We start from the raw sequence: 15,149 nt of genomic DNA, 5'->3' as shown, positions 1-15,149 counted from the left end.
GGCTGTTAATAGATTTGTTGTTCACGTTTGCGAGCGAGCTCCCGCCACCTTATTACTGTCCTCTCTTCAGAGAATTTTGTACGTTGTATTTGCCATGTGTTTTTTAAATTTAAATGTGAAAATATCAGACGTTTCAAACGATTGATAGATCTTCAGAATGTGGATAATTTTGATAATAGTCGACCTGGGTTCCTGCAGTGGCTCATCAAAGTTCCATCAGTCCAACGTGAGTATTCTTTTTCTTAGAGGTACAGTGCCTATAAAAGTATTCACCCCCTGGATGTCTTACCCTTTTATTGATTTCATAAATCAATATCCGTCAATATATTTTTTGATCCAAAGAAATTCTTCAATGTCAAAGTGAAAACAGATTTCCAGTAAATAAAATATGTAATGGAAGATAAGTGGCAGCATAAATATGTATCCTCTTTAATGTCACCTTATTCAACAGAGGTCCAGTCAATTGGTGGAAATAGACTCAAAATCATTGAAATGGGAATCACCTGAGTCCAGTGAATGTGTCTCAAGTGACTGTAGTATAAAGAAACCTGGGTCTGGAAGGGCCAGTCACTGGTTAATCAGTATTCCTGGCTACCATTACACCATGAAGACAAACGAACACTCCAAGTAACTCAGAGAAAAGTTTCTTGAGATATATAAGTCAGGGGATTGATACGAAAACATCTCCAAGGCACTTAACATCCCCAGAGTTCAATTAAATCCATCATAAAGAATTAGAAGGAATATAGCATATGTGTAAATCTACCTAGATCAGGCCATCCTCATAAACTGAGAGACTGTGCAAGAAGTCAACTAGTGAGAGAGGCCAACAAGACACCTTTAACTAGGGATGGGCATTGTTAAGAACCTCATGATTCAATTCAATTTCGATTCTTTAGGTTGCAATTCTATTCGATATCGATTCAATTCAATATTGACTTAAATGCTTCAATGTCGATTCAGTAAGAAGTAGAAATACACAAATAACCTGTTGACAATTTGTTAGTAATTATTTTCATGCCCATGTGAACATATTTGGTAAGTCACCTCACATTTTTGAGCAATAAAACATCTGAAAATAAAAAATTGCACAATAATAACTTATTTGTGCATAAGGAGTACAAAAGTAAAAAAAACATGCCAGTTCTGTACAAACACTGAAAAAGTGAAGTGCATATAAACTCAAAAAATATTTCTTTCCTCTTGGAAATTGTGATAAACCTCACATAACATGGTTATGGTATGTTGTTGTTTGGTTGAGTGCGGCCTCCGTCTATACAACGCGAATCACACGCACAGTGACCCCCACTGGCCAGGAGGTGAATCGATTCAGAGGATTTGCTGAATCGATATTGAATTGGGGGGGGGGAATATTGCGATGCATCGATTAATCGATATTTTTACCCACCCCTACCTTTAACTACAAGCTTCAGCAGCTAGGATGGGAGAGACTGCATTCAACAACTGTTGCTGGGGTTCTTCACCAGTCAAAGCTTTATGGGAGCGTGGCAAAGAGAAAGCAACCTTTGATGAAGACTGATATTAAATCTCGACCAGAGTTCACCAAAAGGCGTTTGGGGGACTCCGTGGTCAAGTCGGAGAACGTTTTTAGGTCTGATGAGACCAAAATGGTGCTTATTGGCCACCAGACAACATGCTATGTCTGATGGACACCATCCCCACTGTGAAGCACAGTGGTGGAAGCATCATGTTGTGGGGATGCTTCCATCAGGAGCTGGCCCTTGAAGGCTGTGATGGAAGAGGGGAAAATGAATGTGGTAAAATACAGGAAAATCCTGTAGGACAATCTTATTTGGTCTGCAACAGAACTACAGCTTTGGAGAAGATTGATTTTCTTGCAAGACGATGACCAGAAGCCTACAGGGAGCTATACAGAAATGTTTTAAAAAAACAAGGTTAATGTTCTGGAGTAGTGGAGTCAAAGTCCATATCCAATAGAGAATTTGTTGCTGGAGTTGAAAAGCTCTGTTCTGCTCAATCCCTGTGCATCATGACAGTTGTCCAGATGTGCAAGCCTGATTGAGATCAATCCACACAGGCTGATGTGATTGCAGCCAAAGGTGAATTTACCAACTTCTACTGACTACAGACTTGAATGGGTGCATATTTATGCAGTCACTTTGTCTGCATCACAAATTTTTATTACCTGATATATCTGTAAAATGATAAAACATCCAAGTTCATCCACATTACAACACCTGATCTTGTCATCTTCACTTTGTTCCCTTCTGCATTTCAAAACAAAAAAAAAAAAAAAAAAAAAAAATAGCCTATTACATTACCCACTAACAAATGTATCCTGTAGTGCATTGTGGGTATTTCCAAATTGGTAATAAAGAGCTTTTTAAACAACCAGTCCTCAGTCAACAGCTGAACTGCTGACTGAGGATACCGCAGTAATGATGGATAAGATTGGTTGATTACAAATCTGGGGACATGTCGGCAGAATTTTCCCATGGTGTCCTAGGGCAGAGTATTTAAATGCGTTTAGACCCATTTATACAACTTTTTTTGGTGACTAAACTTCTTGGTGACTAAAATTTTCTAACCAATTTTAACCCATTTTTGCCACTTTAACTTTTTACCACTTTCTACATGGTGCTGCATGTTGAACCCTTCTTCACCCTTTTCTGCCATTTTGAATCAATTTTCACTACTTTCTGCCACCTTTTCTCTTTTACTTTTTAGCAATTTTTAACTCATTTATGCCACTTTTTCTCACTTCAAATCAAGTTTGCCTCTTCTTTACACCTCTTAACCCATTATCGCCTATTGTCACCCATTTTTTCATCATTTTGTGGATAGTTGATTATTTTGCTGACTTCTATGGGCCGCATAAAGCTCTTCCCTTTATCCTCCCATATGGGCTCACCTTGCCTTGCCTGCACGCAGGTGGGCTTCCTTGCCACATCTACGCCTTACTTGAGCCTCAGTTTTTGACCCAAACATGCCTAAAAGTTCTGCACATACAGAATGTTTTACCGGTTCTCTTTGAATGTTACATACTGGATGGAGCATTCTTAATAAAGCATGTCTGACATCTTTATCCCAGCATTTCTGAAAACAACACACCCTTCTCGATATTCGTATACAAATTTAAAATCAGATTTACATTTAGATGAGTCTTTATTGAGCAGCTTAACACATGGCACAGACATCTGTGTGCACTTCTACAACAAATCTATCAAAATAAATCAATAAAATGAAATAACATTGCATTGGAGGCTTCTGAATGTCTTCTGAAACAACTTGAAGCAAGTTTGCCACATTTTTACCACTTTAAAGCCTTTTTTCCACTTTCTGCCACTTTGAATCTATTTTTGCCATTTTTTGACACTTTCAACCGATTTTTGCCACTTTTTTCTGCCACTATTATCCGATTTTCCACACTTTTTTGCCCTTTCAACCTGTTTTTAACCACTTTCTGCAACTTGGAATCTTTTCTTGCCAACTGTTGTAACTTTAAACCAGTTTTCACCACCTTTTGCTACTATTAACTAACCTTGCAAAGCAGATGGATACACCTGTCTTCTTGTTTTTCACTGGCAAATCCATCTTGCAAAGCTCCCATCTGAACCGTTTGGACCCGGTAAGAAAGTGACAGGACCAATCAGCGACAAGGGGCAGTACTTTTAGGTGTGGCAGAGTCGTGACATAAACAAGCAGCATCAAGAGGCCAGTGCTGGCGGAAGACATTAACGTATACGCTGCAAAAGCAATCAGAACTTGATGACATTTCTTTGTTAAAAGAAGAACAAAGAACAGCTGTGAGTTGTTTTCTTTTCAAAAACAACAAAAGTCGTGTACTGACATGTCTGTAGCCACTATGGTTCGTGCAGATCTTTATGGAGTTTACTCCTTTGGTAGGGTCTAAGTCACGTGTTTTGTTTCTCTGATTGGCCCGTTAAGATGTGACAGACAGAACATTCATCCAATCACCCTCCGGGTTTTTTTCAAAGGCTCTGCCCTTTCCCAATTGCTGTCTATGAGTTAACCAGTTTTAGCCTTTTTTGTGACTTCACAGTTCTTTTAGACACTTTTTTTGCCAATTTAACCCATTTTTGACACTTTCTGACACTTAAAATCTATTTCATCACTTTTAACCACTTCTTAAAAATTTGTAAGTTTAATTTTTTGTTTTTCCTATTTTGTATTTATTTACTGTCCTTACAGCAGGCTCTTCTTACTCTATTTGTTGTTCTGTCTGTCTAGTTGAGTGCTCTTGCTGCTGTACAGTTGGACTTTCCCTAATAAATGAATCTTTGCTGCTTTTTTCTGCCTCTCTTTGCCCACATTAACCACTTTTAACCTCTTCTAACCTCAACCAAAGTTTGCCTATTCTACACACCGTTACACTTGGCCACTTTTTTACCCTGATTAGCCCATTTCTTCCACTTTTTTTGTCACCATATTCTTCTTTTAACCTCTTTTTGATATTTTTTGCCACCTTCAACCCATTTTTGCCCCTTTTTTGTCCACTGTTAACATTTTTTGCTACTTTTTAGCTACTTTCAATTTAGATTAGATTTGGCCTTTCTATCCACTTTTAACCAGATGTAACTTTTTTGCCATGATTAGCACATTCATACCACTTATTGCCATTTTTTCTTCCTTGAAACATTTTTTAAACCAGTTTTTACCACCACATTCTGCCATTTTACATCCATATTCACCACTTTTTTACCATTTTCAAACCATTTTTGCCATTCTTTTAGGCTACTTATAGTACATTTTCTCTCCTTTTGCCCTTTTTAACACCTCTTTTGTTTGTTTTGATCAACTTTATACCAATTTACGCCATTTTTGGCACTTTTAACTAATTTCACCTCAATTTTGCAACATAAAACCCAATTTTGCCTTTTCTGACAAATTTTTACCAAAGTAGCCACTTTTTTGCCAGCCACAGTTTAAACGTTACAGAAATACAATACAAAATAGTTCCTATTAAAGTCCCGTTTTGTGTAATTACAGTAAAAAAATGGTTTTATGGGTTATTGTTTTTTTTATTACATGTTATTAAAAAAAAATTAAACAAAGACTTGTTTTGTTCAATCTGCTCAAAATTGTTCATGCTACTTGGATTTTTTATTTATTTTTTAATTTTTTTGTTAATGAACAAAAAGGAACGACTAGTTTATACAAAGGTTAATCTAGCTAATCAACATTTCTAAAATGGAAAAAGTTGCCTAGGTGTTTTTTGTTGTTGTTGTTGTTTTGTTTTTGCTTTTGTTTTTGTTTTTTACAGTAGATCGGGCTGGATATTTTTACCAGTTCACAAAAAGCGCGTGCGTCGAAGCTTCCAACATGGGCTCGTGCTGCTGTTCACCACTACAGTGCTGAAGGCAGGCTGTTGTCTCTCTTCACCAACAGAGCTGTAGAGAGAACTAGCCTTACTCTGAACAAACTTCACTCTGTCAAAACAAAGATAGGCTACGGTAGCCTGTTAAGGACGACAGTTTCACAGGCAGACAGTCTGCGATGGAGCTCCGCTTTGGACAGGTGCCGTTCACCGTGGCGCACAGTGAGTAACCGTGTCTTGTTAAATTAATTAGTGTAAAGTTCAGCTATGCCTTTTTAATGGTGCGTCTTTGATGATTTCCGGTGCTCAGGACACGGCGGGATGAACCAGCTCGGGGGGCTCTTCATTAACGGACGTCCATTACCTCACGTAGTGAGACAGCGCATTGTGGAGCTCGCGCAGCAGGGCGTACGTCCGTGTGAGATCTCCCGCTGCTTGCGCGTGAGTCATGGCTGTGTCAGCAAAATACTGACTAGGTAAAACAAAAAAAAAAACTCTCGTCTAAATTTCAGTTACTGTAAATAAGCGGCATTTTAATTGTATTCCTAAAGCCAATTAGGATATCGGTAATAACTCTACTTGTATTATTAAGGCCTATGTGAGGTCATGATTATTATTTCTTGTAACTTTATTTGGTTTTCCTCCTTTTTCTAACTTTTATCAAAACAAAAATTACACCAGCGTCCATCTTTGTTAGATTTGATTGATAAAAATGAGTGACTGATGTCATTCTTGTGAATTCAGGTTCAATGAGACAGGAAGTGTCAGACCAGGAGCCATCGGAGGTTCTAAGCCTAAGGTAGCCACTCCCAAAGTTGTGCAGACAATCCTGCATCTGAAACACTCAAACCCCACCATGTTTGCCTGGGAGATCAGAGACAGGCTGCTGCTGGAGCGAGTGTGCGATCAGGACAGCGTTCCCAGTGTCAGCTCCATCAACAGGTATGCCTGACTGTCTGCGTAGCACAAAATATCACTGTAATAAGCACTAAACACTTTCCCTCTGTGTCTGCAGGGTCATCAGAAACAAAGTCCAGTCAGAGTCTTGTGAACTTGGTAAGTTTTTTCTTCTTTACTATTCAGTTTCCTCTCTGATGTTTCCTTCAGCTTATGATCGCTATTGTCTACAGCATCCCCTGTTTCTGTGAGAAATTATTCCTCAAAGTCCACCCACTCCATCAGTGGAATTCTGGGAGTCAGGAAATGCAGCAGAATAAATAAAGAAGGTAATTATTTTGTCCGTTTAATCAGTGTGTTTCTGTTTGAACATGTTTGTGTCTGACTTATTCCAAAGAGCACATTTTCACACAAAACTAAAGGAAAAACATCTATATGGGTTAAAAAAAAAAGCTTTTAAGTATTTTTCCCCATCAGAGTTAGTGTTGCTTGTCATTCCTCTTTCTGTACTTTTTCCTTCTATTTGCATCTCCTGTAATTTTGTAGTACACTTTGTTTTGGAGCCACAGTGTCCCTCACAAAAGAAAATTAGTTTTTCATACTGACATTTTTAACATGCTTTCTCTGTCAGTTTTCTTGTGCAAACCCACCGCTAACTCTGGTCAAGAAGTTCTGAAATAGGTTTTTAAAAACTTGGCCAGTTTACATCACATGGTTGTTGATTGTATCTCTGTCCCCTTTATATCTCCAAACACTCAATACAACATGTTATGTAGACAGATATATAATTTATTTGCAGAGCAGGCGCAGAGATCACATTGGATGCTTATCTGTGTTTTCCGACCACACAGCAGACTAATGCGTAAAGCCGGTGGTCTAATGCTAATATTATTCCGACTAAAACAACCTCGACAGCAGGAGATCCACCTCAGCGCTCCAGGACTCTGTCCTCCTCCTCACCTCAGCTTCTCATTATAGGCCCGCTTACCCCTTAAGTCATCCATCTCTGGGACTATTAGAGAAAGGGCAGATGAATATGCACTTTGATATGTATTTTTATCATTTTAATAATACGAGCAGAGGAGGATTGTAGTGAGAGAGTGAATACAGGATGATAAACCTGGACAAAGACGTTTTGTTTTCCAGGTGGCGAAGTCTCCTGTCGTGTTTATGACAACCAACCATGTTCCTGTAATGACATCTTTAGGTGGTCACAGCCTTGCCTTACCTCTTTCTCCAGCCTGCCAGCTAATCACAATCAAATCCTCCAAGGTCAGTATGCATAACAGTATCAGCATTTACTATAAATGTTTTATGTATGCCATATTTCAAAGTGTTTCCTCTTGTCTGTCCTTCTCTTTAGGGCCCTCATGCTACTATTGCTGAACAAGGAAGACGACAGTAAGAACACCATCCCCTTAAATGCTGCAAACAAGATCTTAAAACTGCAATTAATGAATTGTAATGATCTCAACATGACTGACAACAAGGTAAAAACATGTTTCAATAAAACGAAGTGCCACATTTCACCTTATGGTGTTTTCTTTGCATAATGTTGTCTAACAACAGTGCAACATATCAGGCTCTGTCCTTTTCACCCCTGTGGACATTTCCTCCTCAGCCAGAGGTAGAGAGAGAGCATCATTATGGGCCTCATGATGGAGGACAGACACTGTCCTCAGTGCGTCTCGCCGCCAAGCATGAGGGATTAGAAGAGGAGATGGGAAATGCAAGAGGGACCAGCAGGGTCAGCGAACACCTCTGAGAAAAAAATCTGTGGCCAGCAGTGAGCATCGGTCTGTGGAAGGCAAGAAAAGAGAGCTGGCACAAACTCAGTATTTTTACAGCACTTTCACATGTTTATTGGGAGACTCTTGGGAATGCTTCCTACTGATGATCAAATTTTTATATATGTTTAACACATTATATATGTGAAGACTTGAGCCCACGTGAAGAGTTTTAAACTGGTTATGAGACAGCCTAAAATAAAAATTGGTGACACTTCATGATTCACATAAGCAAAAGAGAGCAGCAGGAAAAAAATAAGAATGTCTATAAAGTTATTTTAATGCCTCAAAATGTTGCCAGTGGGTTGGTGTTGCACAAACCTAATGGATGAAACATTTTTTTACAGTTTGATAAATTTTAACATAAAAAGACAGGAGCAATAATTTTTCAGCAAAGGAAATAATAACCCATTCAGAGGACACCTAACAAACATCTACATCCAAAAGTCACATCAAGAAAAGACCATGAATCATGTGTGATAAACAGTTTAAGGCAGACTTAAAGACCTTTAATGCTGTTGGCAAAGGAGGCTTTAAGTCTAAGTACACAACTCCCTATACAGAACACCAATACATGATAAATAAGTTAAAATAAGGAAAGTGACATATAACACTGGTGGATTCAGAGGGGTGTCCCACAGGGCCTTGATGTTTGAAAAAAGCCTATTAACATGCTCTTTTAGACGATTTTATGCTTGCTAAATGGACAAAATTTGACAAAGTGCCTTTTTTGCATGGTTAAACATGGTAAACAAAGTGTACTGTCCAATAAAAGACAGGTCCAGCTATTTTAATCCACACAAAAATACTGGATTGCCTCAGAAATCCAAGGTTTAATGTTACACCAGATGTGCCAAAGGATTCATTATGTGGACGTAATGAATGTATGTAAGGATTCATTAAATAGATTAAATGGATGGATGTAAGGATTCATTAAATTTGTCATGGCAGAATCTTGAAAGTAAAAAAAGGTCTCTTTTAAAAGAAAAAACATCACTGTAATAAAGATATATTTACAGTAGGGGGCGATAGATGTTAATAACTTATGAAAATACACAGGAGTCATGAAGGTGCAGCTTGATAAGATGAGTAAAAGGCAATGGAAGGAGTAAAATAATCGGAGGTCTCCAGGATTTTTTTTTTCTCTGGGACCTGCTTTGTGTTCCTCCTTAAAACTTGAATTTTTAAAAACAGAATCAGCTTTATTGGCCAAGGTGCTTACGCAACAAGGAATTTGGCTCAGGTCAGCTTTGCTCTCAATGAACAGGAATTAAACATACGATACAAAAGTAAATAAACTGGCAAAAGTATGAAATTAAGATTTAAATATGTATAGGCTGTTGTTATGTATTATTATATAGTAGTGGGTGAGCACTGATAGTATGGTTGCTAGATGGGCGAAGGGTGCAAGAATGCTGACTAGACATGATCAGAATATAAATTATGTAAGGATGTAAACAGATTTGCAAGGAAGATAAGATAATTTAAGATAGCTGATTAGTGCAATATACATACGACGTGAGACATTTGACCACAGAGGGCCTTCTTACAGCATTTGAGTTAAAATGATAGATTAGTTACTTGCAGCATTTGACTACAGTTAATAGATGAAGTAAAATGAGTTATCAGTACATTAAATAGATTGATTAGTTACATAATGTATGACAGTGTATTAGGGTCACCCAAAAAGAAGAAAAAAAAAAGAGGATCCTATCATTTTTGGGCAAATAGTGGAAATTTTGGATGTAAATGGAAATTTTTTAGGCTTTATAAAGTCTATGTTCACAAGAAGACAAACTCTTAATGTCATAGTTTAAAAAGCCGTAAATTTAAGGGAAAAAAGTTTAAAAAGTCTTATATTTTGACAAAAAAAACATTGACATATAAAAAAATCACGTTAAAATCATAAATTTAGTCAAAAGTGTACAGGAACATTTCAGTTTTTTCTTGTAAATTAATGACTTTTTAAACTTTTGATTTTTTTTTCTCTTGAAAATTAACAGATCCTCTTTATGATATATTTTTTCTAGAATAGCCATAATAAACTGACATAACAGCCTAATGAATAGTTTACACACAGATGTCTAAAACAAGAATCTTTAGGCCTTTTATGTTTGGATTTTGTCAATGAAAACAATTAAAATTGTTGTGTTCTTTTCCAAGTGGGTCATTAGGGGGCTTAGCTTTTCTTACATACAAGTGTGTGTGTGTGTGAAGATAGGCTGGGAACCACCAGTTTAGTGAACAAACAGATAGATACATATGCATGCTGTGTAAAAATAGTCATTCTTAGCTTGATACATTTCATTTGACCACTTTAAAGTTTAAAGTTACAGCATTTTCTAAATTTCTAACTCTAGAAATGACAATGTCATGATATTTTGATACATATTTTTTATTTTCATTAGAAATCTGTTTGTGTGTGTGTGTGTGTGTTTTCTTTTTTTTTTTTTTTTGTAGGCCCTGTGTCTAAAACAGTAAGTTAAAATAACAAAAATAGTTTTGATTTCATGAAGTTGAGATTGTGCTGGAAAAATATACCAAAAATGAGCATGTTAACATTTTCTGAGTGGTTTGTATTGATAGTAAGTAGGACTGACAAATCTTCAAAAATTGCCTGTGGACTTGTAAGGGTTCAAATGTTTTCCTTGTTTGTTTAAGTACAGAACTCAAGACGGGTGATGTTGTATCCATCTGTATGGAATTTTTCATTTTTCAGTTTAACTTTATGAAATAAAAGTATAGAAATACAGATTTCACAGAATTTTGGTCATAAAAAGTTGTCTTTTGTGCATCATGCAGATAATAATAAAAGAAATCTACCCGAATAAACCACGATGAATTGAAGCTGTAGATAATTAATCTGGGACTTTAACATTCGGAGTCAGCTCGGCATGTGTGTTTGTACCTGCATGCTTTATTGCTCCTGTGTGTTTGGCTGTAAATCTATCATGTTTCTCTAACCAGGTTCAAAGTACAAAAGTGGATTTTTGTTTGAGAATTCTATACTGACTACTTCCTCCTTTATAAATCACTGCAGCATTTCCTCATTCCTGGAATCAAATCAGCTCGGACACCAAAGGAGCGGGGAGTAAAAAGCTTATCGGAGCAGATTTATTGGCATAATATCAGAAGACTGGACACAAGTTCAACTCTGCTCTAAGAGCTGATTGAGTAAACACGGAGGAGTAACACCTTCACTGGAGCCACCAGAGGTGAGCATTTAAGACTCCACGTCCTGACTCAACAGGCAGAGACAACGCTTAACCAAACCAGGCCACAAGAAGATTCACTTATTACAGGAAAGAAAAGAGCTGGAAGATGTCCGTGCCCCCCCGAAAGGTCTACAAGAGGAGGGAGACAATCACAGAGCTGCCTCTCTACTTCTCTGGACACCTGCAGAAGAAAACCTCCAAAGAACGGGTGAGGAAAAAGACAAGAAAGCTACAGACAAAAGATGATAAAAGTTTACAGACTGTGATCATTAGAAGGTGCAAAAGCTGTGTGAAGAGCAGATATTTAAATATTGTGGCCATGAATTTCAGGATTTCAAGAAATTTTATGCAGAGCTCCGAGGAAGCACACTATTTCTGTATAAAGATGACACACAAGATACCGTAAGTAATTCGATTTTTCTTCACCACATGATTTCTGAATGAAATCAATCAAAGAAAGATGACTGTTAAGAACATGGATGATGTTAGGCCTTGTGAATCGGTGTAATGCTGCTCAAGTTCGAAGTTAGTGAATCTGGGTGCTGGAAGGCTGGTGGTCATGTCAGTGGTCATGTAGTCCTCATGTGTTGTCCTTAGAGTGGACAGCCTGGATTCACATCCAGATTTTGGCTCCTTTCCTGCATGCCATTCCCCACCCTCTCCCCACAGTTTCCAGCTATACCCACTGCACTATCTCTCAAAAAGGCATAAAATAAATAAAAAATAAGTCTTAAAATTTGGTGCATTAAAGACAAAGAATTGATTTGTTTTGTCAACATGAAGCACACAGATTCAGATTTTTAATGGTGATTAAGCATGATTTTGATTATTTAAAAAAAAAAGTTGTTATTTTTGTTTGTTTGTTTGGCAGTACATGGAGAGAATGGACTTGGAGCAGCTGAAGTCCAAGGAGCTGGATCACCCCTATAAGAATAAAACTCTCTCTCTCAGCCTGCCCACTGAGCAGGTGCAGATAAAGGTGCGTGGAAGTAAAAAAAAAAAAAGAAAGATTTCCTTTTTTTGCAACATGTTGTCAGTCTGATGGCTTAGACTTAAATACGGAGAAAGGAAATCCTACATCAGGGTGGTTAAGTTAGTTTAGAATGGGGACCAGTTCCTGACAAAGGATCAATATAAAGGACCTGAGAGATATTTCATGACACACAGTATGTGTAAATACTTTTTATAGCTTCAGTTAAACAGTTTTGGATTTTCTCATCCGTAACAACTGCCTCAATATATTCCAGCATACACATTTTGATGGTCTTTGCAATTGTAAATGTTTTTTTCTTTTTCCATGATCCATGCCACTTAAAGTGATGCTGCTATGAGGTTGACTCTGCTTTGTTCTTGCCAGAGGAGACCCACCTTACCACACATTTTCAAGAGTTACTGCAGCTCTGGCATACTGTAAAATATTTAAGACTTTAAAAAGTGTGGTTTAACTATTATATAATGTGGACCAATGTACACTTCTAAAGTGCTAAATCTAACTCCATATGAATTTAGTTGACACTGCCAATTTGGCTGTGTTTTACTTCATTATAGAGGTGTGACTTTACCTAAACAACCTGGTTGGAGATCTATTCCCTTGTTGTTCTTGTCAATAGAGAAAGATCATATTTTACTGTACAACTCCTCAATAAATACTGAGTATTCAGACTAAATTTTAAATTAATTTTTTTTTTACTTGAGTAGATTAATAGACCGGTACTTTTACTTTTACTTAAATAAAATTTAACTAGAGTAACTTTTACTGGAGTAAAATAGTCTTTTATCCACTTATGTCCATGAGTGCTAAAATTTGATGCTTGGACACTGAAGTGAAGAGGAGCACATCATGTGTGAAGGAGGAAGAAGAGGAAATGTATTAACAATGATAACTGCAAATCCATGAAGTGGAACAAACAAATTGGAAATAAATGTGACCAATAATCATACAGTTGTAATAAACTTACTTTATTTTATTTTTAAACAAATGTGTGGATCATCTTTTACCAAAGCAGTCTACTTAAAGGGTCACTAAAAATGACCTTTGGGGGATGATCCAAAGGTCAGACATCTTATATGCACATTGGCTTAAGTTTGCAATTTCTATCCTCATCTGTTTTTTTTCTTTTAATAAGAAAACAAACAGACAAACAAAATGAACCTGTTGTTTTTTGTGACTGTGCAGGCTGACAATCCTGACTCAAAAATGAATTGGAGGTGGTACATCCTGACTGTGATCAACGTAAGCAAACCCACCATAAACACATAAAAACAGTGCTACTGCTGCTGCTGCTGCTGGTGTTACAGAATATGCTGAGTGTTTAAAAAGCAATAACATATCCCATGATGTCTGACCTGCCCCAGTTTATGGTCTTTTCATTGTATTTTCTTTTTCAAATATTCCTTGTTGTGTGAGTAAAGCAGAGCTGTGAACATATATGCCTGGTTAATTATTAGGCTGTATGACTCATGAAGCTTCAGGGAACAAATTCCTGCTGATTATTAAACTGCTAATGGCCTGAATGACAAGGAAGCTAAACATTGATGATAAAGATCCAGATATAATGTCTTCTGTTATATAAGTATGAGCAGAGATTATTTATGAGTTAATTATTAAGAATCAATTATTTAACTGATTGTATAACCTTGAGGTCTATCGTCACATAGAAAGAGGTTCCCAGCACACTGAATCTGCTGCCAGGTCAGAGGCTGCAGCTGGAGGACGTTTTGGCTCGGGAGAAGAAACGGACAGAGCGTCCAGCCCTCCCACCCCGACCCACCTTCCTGCACTCAAACTCCCCTTCCTCTCCACCAAAAAAAGATGAGCCTGACCATGCTGCCACTGAGATGCCTGAGTAAGTTAGAGAATCTGTGTCAAGGTTTTTCTCTGGGGTTCCATCCTGAGTCAGGTAAACCTAAGCACTACTTGGGGGGATAATTCATGGACCACTCATGTTATCCAGGCCATCTTTGCCCTCTAGAGCAACACTCCTTTATGACTCCTACAGGTAATGAGGAAATGTGTTTATTTTCCAATCCTGTAGCTGTTTCTTCGATGTGTCTCGACAAGAGGCTGAGAAGATGTTGAGGGAGCACCCTGAGTGTGGAAGTATCATCCTTCGTCCATCTGCCCTGGCCCACAACTATGCTCTCACCCTCAGACAGCAGAATCCCAGGTATCACCCGACTTCATTTGCCATAATGACGTACTTTATGTTATCAAAGGAGAAAGAATGGGGATGGATGTGTCTTGAGTTTATGTTCAGTTATTTCTACTTCTTTGTGTTTTTTGTATTATTTTGTAAGCTGAAAGCACATGCATAGTTCTCTTAATATGCATAGAGAAATGCCCCTTTTCTGCCCATATAAGGGCATGAGACTGCAGGGCAGTGTGCAGAAACAGAAGGTACACAGGAGTGAGAGGATAAGAAGCAAGCTATCAGTAATATCCAATTTAAAATAAACAGGGAAATAATCACAATACTAAAAATACTTTGATAGTTCTAAAGTGGATATAGTGCTGCTCCAGATGACACCAAAAAAGGAAGATCTAACTCTATTTTTAGCACCAGTTGTGGATATTTAATCTGTGCTGCAAACACATTAAGTGGGTGAAATCACTTGTTCAGTAGGTGCTTTTATCAGAAATGACATGCATCATGCAGTAATAAGAAAAGGATGCATTCAAGATGAGTAGACATAAATAGTTAAATCAGGCATGTGGGTGGGCTTGTCATTTTTGTCAAAGTAAGTCTAAGGATAATTCAGTCAGAAGAGACTGAATACAAGTTCAACAATAATTTAAATATTGGAGGAGCTTGACCCAGACAGTGAAGAGACTCGGAGGTGACTTGAAGGTGGCAAATAAGGGATGCAGGAGGCACATCTGGACACTGATGAGATGTGGTGGAGGAGGGTTGCATCGGTTGCAGTGAAACA

General features: G+C 37.7%; 2 protein-coding genes across 5 annotated transcripts in view; both read left to right on the top strand.

The window, feature by feature from the left end:
• The first annotated feature begins 5,478 nt into the window (after positions 1 to 5,478).
• On the top strand, positions 5,479 to 7,766 carry LOC121516679 (paired box protein Pax-5-like). 2 transcript variants are annotated; one of them, XM_041798069.1, is made up of 7 exons: positions 5,479 to 5,542; positions 5,631 to 5,796; positions 6,065 to 6,262; positions 6,336 to 6,376; positions 6,451 to 6,546; positions 7,425 to 7,489; positions 7,581 to 7,766. In XM_041798069.1, exons 1-7 carry the CDS (start codon positions 5,500 to 5,502, stop codon positions 7,620 to 7,622), a joined length of 651 nt encoding a protein of 216 aa, XP_041654003.1. In that variant the 5' UTR covers positions 5,479 to 5,499; the 3' UTR covers positions 7,623 to 7,766. The 2 variants fall into 2 exon arrangements, with proteins under 2 accessions (XP_041654003.1, XP_041654002.1); XM_041798068.1 differs by having other exon boundaries at positions 7,364 to 7,489.
• A 3,314-nt stretch (positions 7,767 to 11,080) lies between these two features.
• Positions 11,081 to 15,149, top strand: part of LOC121515935 (signal-transducing adaptor protein 1-like) — a 7,457-nt gene continuing 3,388 nt past the window's right edge. For 2 of the 3 annotated variants that reach the window (XM_041796899.1, XM_041796897.1), the window contains exons 1-6: positions 11,081 to 11,427; positions 11,550 to 11,621; positions 12,091 to 12,198; positions 13,396 to 13,452; positions 13,878 to 14,065; positions 14,255 to 14,386. In XM_041796899.1, the coding sequence (XP_041652833.1) occupies positions 11,326 to 11,427; positions 11,550 to 11,621; positions 12,091 to 12,198; positions 13,396 to 13,452; positions 13,878 to 14,065; positions 14,255 to 14,386 (659 nt within the window). In that variant the 5' untranslated portion in view covers positions 11,081 to 11,325. The remainder of the gene's footprint in view (positions 11,428 to 11,549; positions 11,622 to 12,090; positions 12,199 to 13,395; positions 13,453 to 13,877; positions 14,066 to 14,254; positions 14,387 to 15,149) is intronic. The other variant, XM_041796898.1, reaches the window with a different exon arrangement.

This window comes from Cheilinus undulatus, linkage group 10, assembly GCF_018320785.1.
Source record: "Cheilinus undulatus linkage group 10, ASM1832078v1, whole genome shotgun sequence".
NCBI classification, from domain to species: domain Eukaryota; kingdom Metazoa; phylum Chordata; class Actinopteri; order Labriformes; family Labridae; genus Cheilinus; species Cheilinus undulatus.
The sequence above is the reverse complement of the archived record's forward strand: the minus strand, read 5'-3'. Positions and strand labels throughout refer to the sequence as shown.